Genomic DNA, 7,179 nt, shown 5'->3' on the forward strand with positions numbered 1-7,179 from the left:
TTGGGTACAGGTAAGCATTTCTAACAGCTGTTCATGTCGCTGAAAGGATTCTGCCATTGTGCGCAAAACTTCATCCATCTTGTAATTCAGTTGAAATTCAATTACTCTACTTCGAACTTCGATCTACTCTCGCTTCAGCCTTGATCTTGCGGGCCTTGTGGTACACTTATATCTTGCGGTCGAGGACTCCTTCATTCAGTTCGTCGATTTGGTCGTTCCGGTGGATCAATAAGTCTGTAATCTCTTGGATGGCGTTGCGCGCATCGGAGTTCTTCGCTTCTGGGATCTGGGCACGCAACTTGTTGATAACCACGCGTTGGTGACGGGTTAACACGTAAAGCTTTTGGCGTAGCTTAACCAGCAGATTCGGATAGTCGAATAGTTTGCCGAAGTCTTTGTGGACGCGAGTCGGGGCTTGCGGGTCTTGCTACGGGGCATACACTAGCAGATCACTCAGAACGTATACGGATTTTGTTGCTGAGACTATCACCAGGTGACGGGTAGCAAAGACCACGTTTTTAAAACCTTTGGCGATGTGTAGACTGTCGGGGCTTGGGCGAGGTAACCAGGAAGTGCTACCAATTGTAGCACTGCGGGGGGAAGCGTGTGTAGTTGAGGGCAAAATGCACAATGAATTAACTGAAGATCTACAAAGATCTTCTTAATCCTCATGACTATGAGATATTCTTAATCTACTTCACTAATTCTACACTAATATGCACTTTTGTATACAATGGATGCGGGTGCGGTTGAGACATTGGGGAACTTCACTAGGCTAGCGATTCTAAGCCATACTTGCCCTTGAGACACATCCCCAGGCAAGCATTAGCTAGGGTACGTCATGGAGCCAGGTACTTAGGAGCTGGGTGCGGGCAAGGTGGTGGCAAGAAGTTACCCCCACCTGCCACATCGCTACAGTTAGCAGGAATATTCTAACGCTACCGTACAGGAGGCTGCGGGAAATGATCAACTTTACGATCCTCAAACGATATGGCAGTACATTGTTCATCATCACCATACAATACGCTAGAATCAAATCGAGTTCAGCCCGAGGAAGAAAGCAGTGGTCACTACTTTTACTGTTAATTGCCATTTTGAAGGATTGGCATTGTCCAGAATCGATTGCGCTGAGTTGCTGGACTACACACAAAACAGTTGAATACTGGTAACTTTTAAGAATATGACATGTAAATGTTAAAAACATATAACATAACACATCAATGTTATGTTATAATTGTTTAATATTTAAATGTCATATTTTTAAAAGTTATTCTTATGCTATACTATTAATAGTAAATTATACTTGTAGCTCAAGGATGACAATAAATGTTTGTCATCTTTACGCTATATTTGTAGTTTCCGCCAAAATGCTGACTTTGATGTGCTGCTTCGTGGCTTAGAGATCGCCAATCAAAGCAAGAACATGGTAACGAGTACAGAAGCATCGATACCACGTAATGAAGTGTCATAGACGGTGTTACAATGCTTATTGCAGGATATAATCACATCCAAAGTAAGCTATAGTTCATTTTTTGCCATGTTTGAGGTCACACATGCTAACAGTAAATAAGTGAATCGCCACACATCACGTCTTATTATCTAGCCCGCAACTATGTCTTCAGTTTTCATATTAATTCTATCAAGCCCAGACAAGCCGTTGCTGAGCAATTCAAAGTTATGTGCTTTCTGGATAGTTAACATTGTCATGCTATATTCGATGTTATCTTTTTAAATTATGACATATTTATTTTATATTAAAAATACGTCACGGTATTCTTGTGGAATGCAGTGGATACTTTTCAAAAATGCATTGTACAGTCAGTGTAACTGGCGGGAAAAATTTGAAGTACGTTTTGAAAAATCGGAATAGAATACAAAGTCGACTTGCACCAAAACTCGTCTCCTTCTTCTAGACATACGTTTATCCTCGCTTATGTCGCCGAGGACGGCTACGTTTCTCATTTCCCGCAGCCTCCAGGAATGGTAAATACAGTATACTGTACCTGTATAAGTGTGTTTTTTGTATCTACACAGCTAGATTTTTTGGTGACCAAAAGCGTTGAACCTACGGAGCAATTATTATGGAATGGTATACTTGCGTTAGCTTGTTTGTACCAATATAGCACTACATACATGTATACTAGTACTACGTAGTAATACATGTATGTCATACTATTAGTAGTAAGTAATAAACAATAACAAGCCTTTTTTTGTTCGACTCTGCTGTTGCTGGTTCGTACGCATTCCGTGACTTGGCGTCCTCGGAATCATCCGTGTGGTGGCTTCCTGGACTCGTCCAAATTGCGATCCAACGACAGTCCGAAAATATTTCTACCAATCCAACGCAAGTACCAAAAATGGCTCCAATATTTGTTATTGGCGAAAACGTTGTTTTCGACCGTGCGGGTACGTTAACCTGACCGCATTCTTGAATATCGTGTCGCCATTGCCCACATGATCAAGCGAATGACGTCACATACCACCGCCACCACCGCTGGTTTACCTGCAGAAGAAGTGTATGCCGTGGACTTTCGAGTACAAATTACTCACACCTTACGACGCGACACCAAGTTCGTGCCCCCTGCTTTATGGACTTGGATGCAGGTGACTGTATCTAGCGGCTCAGTACAGCTCACACCAACAATCGACGCACAAGTGGTAGCGACAATTCCAGTGGCCAAGTGCAGCCTCACGTCATTGGACAACCATTTCTACATCTTGTGTCGAAAGGGTCTGTACACCATTCATGTGTATTGCCCCAGCAAGACTGTGTGGACCAAATTTGTCGACGTGCTGACGCTGGCCTCGTCATCAGTAAAATGGTCCGTGCCGAGCTCCAACAAGTGGGCGGATCTCGTCCAAGTGGCTGCCTCTATCGTCGAGACCGCCGATGTCAACCACCACCTACCACCTTTTCCAATGGTCCACACCTCCAGCGTGACCGTTGCCGACGTGCAAAGTCACTTGGCTGCCATGAAAGCCATGTATGAGTTGAAGTGCACGTTGAGCGCACAAGACTTGTACGAGACCTTGGTGGACCTCGAGTACGCCTACGTGGAGCTCGGGGTCGACTACAACTTTGCGCATATGGTGCACCAACTCCACCCGAAAGCGTACATGGCCCAGAAAGGGGGCGATTTGTATCGACAACAAGCGTCAAGCCTGCAGCCTTCGCTCAAGACCATCCTTCACATTTGCCCACATGACAACTGCGACATGGTGCTCACGTCATCCCAGCGTCTTCGCGTCCACATGCACCATGGAACTGTGAGCTGCACCAGGTGCTTCGGTCGGGTTTCCATGGACACGTTCAAATTGGCCAAGTTCGTCCAAAGTTATACCTCGTGTGAGGTTGAGGCTCCCATGGCGCTGAACGACAAGGTCACGATCGTCATGCCTCGTTTGCCAATCGACGGGTCGATTCCAACGTACTTGCAAGAGTTGAAAACGCTAATGGTTCGTTCCAAGGTCAGTTACAGCGCGATGAAGGCGATTCAAACCGCGGTAGACACCTATTTGAAGCCAGACCAACCTCCCATGGGATGGATGGCGTTGGATTTGGTGCACGCGATGGCGCGGCAACTGCAGTTTGTGGAAAAAGTGTGCACCAATTACACGTACTGGAACCAGCCGGTGGTCGTGGCGGCGTCCGTGGTGCGGTACCATCAGTTCATGCACATCATGGCCGCGAAGCCGTCCAACGTCACATGCCTCGTACCCACCGTGGACATTGACTTGGTGTGGCACGCCCATCAGTGCAACCCCGTCGCCTACCGAACTTTTTGTAACCGTGTGGCGGGTAAGTTGATTGACCACGATGACACAATTCCTGCAACTGCGTTGGCGCGGGGATATGCCGACACGTTTAGTCTGTGGTCCAAGACCTTTCACGGGGAAAAGTACTCGAGCTTCCCCCCGCAGGTGCCCACGACACGAGCAGCCTCGGCCGTGCCATCCTCGACATGGAAGAAGTCCAAAATGAAGGACAAACGTTATGTGTTGAAGGTGTCAACTCCGACCTTGCTCATGTGGTGGGCCCTGCCGCCGCCGCTACCTCCGACATCCGAGGGGCACACTCCACACGACTACCGGGTTCCATCATTTCACAGCCGATTTGTGGGTGTGGACGAATTTGTGGCGGACCTTCTTCTCTACAACACGACGACTAGCGCTTCGCTCGTTCAAGTTGGAGAGCAGGATGTCCTTCCAACGACCGTCGTGGCTGTGATTGGGACGCCAGTCATATCCGAGTCGTGCGTATCTGCACAAGCCAAGTTATCTGCGACGCAACTGATGGACACAGATATCAATCGCAAACGAAATGTGACAGCCGAGTTGAATCGATTTCGCGACTGGTGTGTGGCTCACGAAAGAAGCACAACTCCTGTGGCGAAGGCTCCTCCTACCAAACAGCCGGTTGTAGCCAAGCCGTCTTCGATGACGGCGTATTCGTCAAGTGCAAACTACTACGATACGCCAACATATTCGTACAATTACTCAAGTTCGTACGCAGCGAATGCGAGCTCTACAACGTCCTGTGGCAATTCCTCCGGCACAACGTCGGGCGACTCTGGGGGGGATGGAGGAGGAGGTGGGACGACGTCGTCGAGTGGTTGCGGTGGTGGTTGTGGCGGGGGATGTGGGGGCGGCTAAGGTGGAGATAGCGCCCCAGGCCAATCACTGATAAATTACTTGGTCAATAAAATAATACAATGTTGTGAATCTTCTCTCCCTACGTGTGGTTCACTGATAAGGGTTACGTAATATCAACACGTGAGATTGCCCCAGAAAGCTGAATATATTCAAAGGCAACACAACGAATGGCGAGTAAATAACCTGTAGTAGGAGTGCGCTCACTTGATTTTGCGTGGTGATGTTTCTGCTGGTGTGGACTCACCTGAATAGACGATCACGCAAATGACATTTCAAGTTGAGAGTAGAGGCTAGCTACATGATCGAAATCTCTTCGCAGGGAAATGACCCTAACGTTGCTGTACAGTACATATCCGTTAGCAGCTCCTTTAGTGGTTGGGAGTCGTCTTGGTTGAGTTTTCTCGTGCAGAACCCAGCGGGATTTCTGCATCCTTCAAAATAGTAACATCAGTAGCAATTGTGAAATTGGTGCGTCAGCACATCTAAAACGTAGTAGTTAGTAATACTAACGTAACTAATAGTATTGACTTGTGAATACTGGCACTATTGATAGTTAGTGTCGACACAAATACACTAACTATCAATAGTATGTCACGAGGTGGGGTTTGTCAAAAAGTGAAAAAAGAATAGCACTTCCTGGTTTCGATCCAGGGACCTTTGGGTTATGAGCCCAACACGCTTCCTCTGCGCCAAAGTGCTGATGGTTTTTCCTTTATCAAAACAAAATATATATTCAAATCATAACTTTACATAAATTTACCAACATGTGCCTGTAAGTTAACGTTACCAAGTTTAGCCACAGTTGAGATGCCAGACTGAATGGTACAGTGAGTGTACTACTCACTATACATATAGTAAGACTTGGTGATGATTCTCATACCGTTCGTTCCGTTCAAAGCAATCATCACAACAAATCTTAGATCGATCGGCTAATCAAAATATCGTGAAGTCTACAAGGTTTCGATGACATTCACAACTCTCCCTCAAGCATACAGTATATATCAAGTGTAAAGCAGCAATCCAGGAGGACCCAGACTCCCCATGACAATAAATTTTCTGACGTGAACCTTATCACGTTGATATGCCTGTTCGTTTTCTCTGCTTTTGCTAGAATCCAAACGGTATGAAAATTCACCATAGCACAAACCCTGCTTGGGTCTCAAGTAGTAAGTACTACTAGTATACTACTAGTAATATGCCTTTGAATACAACACATGTTCTCGGGGTTTTAGTGATTACTCAAGCTTAATTGTCGTTCTTTTTAAACATTTTCTTGAGCATGCCACCCAGCCCCGACTTTCGATTCGCGTCTTCTTCGTAGTAAATGCTGTTGTTGCTAAGTAGTTGGCCACCGTCCTCCTTGGGCAAGACCCCACTGCCTCGAAGGTTGTCTGCGGTGCTCCCATTGCTGTGCAAGTTGCTGGAGGGTCGCTTCTGCTGATCTATCGACGTTCCTGGCATAGGCCCGCGCCTTTGCGTTGCTACCACCGACGGCTCGTACGTAGATGGGGTCACCGACCTAATACAGTATATATATAAAACACACCGCCAGCCAAATGAGCATTCGAATATATATATGTATATATATATATATATCCAAAGGAATACACATATATACACGGGATGATGTATATATATATATAAAACACACCGCCAGCCAAATGAGCATTTCGAATATATATATATATCCAAAGGGATATTATAGATATATAGACGCGATAATGTATATATTTATATAAGTGAATGCAATGGAATGATGAACTTACGTGCGGCGCTGGGGTGCATGGTGCACACTCGATGACCCTTCAAACACTTGGCGTACTTTAGCTTGCACGTCGTGATGGACGTGATGGTCGGTCAGTACTTGCAGCACATTCTACCGGACATATAAAGTCATACCATCGCATATATATATATATATATGTCCAGGGAGTAAAATATATATCTCCATGGAATATTTAAGGATTATATCTCTCATAGCATCGCATACACCATGGTGTGTATTCTAAACCCACGCGACAAGGAGACTAAATCGTCACAACAACCAAAAAGTACTTTAGAATCAGCAGGATGATTTTCTGCAATACTGTGATTGGCTACACATAAATACATTTGGCCAATCACATTACAGTACAAACCAATCTTCAACATACAATCAGCAGGATGATTTTCTGCAATACTGTGATTGGCTACATATAAATACATTTGGCCAATCACATTACAGTACAAACCAATCTTCATCATACAATCAGCTCAAACAACAACTTATCCACATCTACACTGTGTGAATCGTGGGCAGGACAATATTTTTACAAAAGTCCGTAATGGATAAATAATAAAATCCTCTTTTTTTATAGTTTAACACATCACAGTATAGAAAAACACATAATACAAACAATAGGTGTGGACAAAAGTCCAGTGCGTTTTTTGGGTCGTCCAAGGACAATACATTTGAACTATCTATCAATCAATCAAAATCAATCTATCATTCTATCAATCTATCAATCTATATCCATCGTACCTCTT

General features: G+C 45.0%; 2 protein-coding genes and 1 non-coding gene across 5 annotated transcripts in view; 1 reads left to right on the forward strand and 2 right to left on the reverse strand.

The window, feature by feature from the left end:
- Positions 1–2,439: 2,439 nt before the first annotated feature.
- H257_13957 (hypothetical protein) lies at positions 2,440–4,653 on the forward strand (the record flags this gene model as incomplete). Its single annotated transcript, XM_009841664.1, has 1 exon — positions 2,440–4,653. Exon 1 carries the CDS (start codon positions 2,455–2,457, stop codon positions 4,651–4,653), a length of 2,199 nt encoding a protein of 732 aa, XP_009839966.1. The 5' UTR covers positions 2,440–2,454.
- Positions 4,654–5,280: 627 nt separating this feature from the next.
- H257_13958 lies at positions 5,281–5,352 on the reverse strand. Its single transcript has one exon. It is a non-coding gene; the product is annotated as a tRNA-Met (tRNA).
- Positions 5,353–5,874: 522 nt separating this feature from the next.
- H257_13959 (hypothetical protein) overlaps positions 5,875–7,179 on the reverse strand; it is an 11,118-nt gene continuing 9,813 nt past the window's right edge. The window contains exons 10-11 of one of the 3 annotated variants that reach the window (XM_009841666.1): positions 6,420–6,529; positions 5,875–6,172 (exon numbers count right to left, since the gene is read on the reverse strand). In XM_009841666.1, coding sequence (XP_009839968.1) covers positions 5,899–6,172; positions 6,420–6,529 — 384 coding nt within the window. In that variant the 3' untranslated portion in view covers positions 5,875–5,898. Of the gene's footprint in view, positions 6,173–6,325; positions 6,530–7,179 lie in introns of those variants that run through there. The other 2 variants (XM_009841667.1, XM_009841665.1) reach the window with 2 other exon arrangements.

Source organism: Aphanomyces astaci (assembly GCF_000520075.1).
Source record: "Aphanomyces astaci strain APO3 unplaced genomic scaffold supercont1.52, whole genome shotgun sequence".
NCBI classification, from domain to species: domain Eukaryota; phylum Oomycota; class Saprolegniomycetes; order Saprolegniales; family Verrucalvaceae; genus Aphanomyces; species Aphanomyces astaci.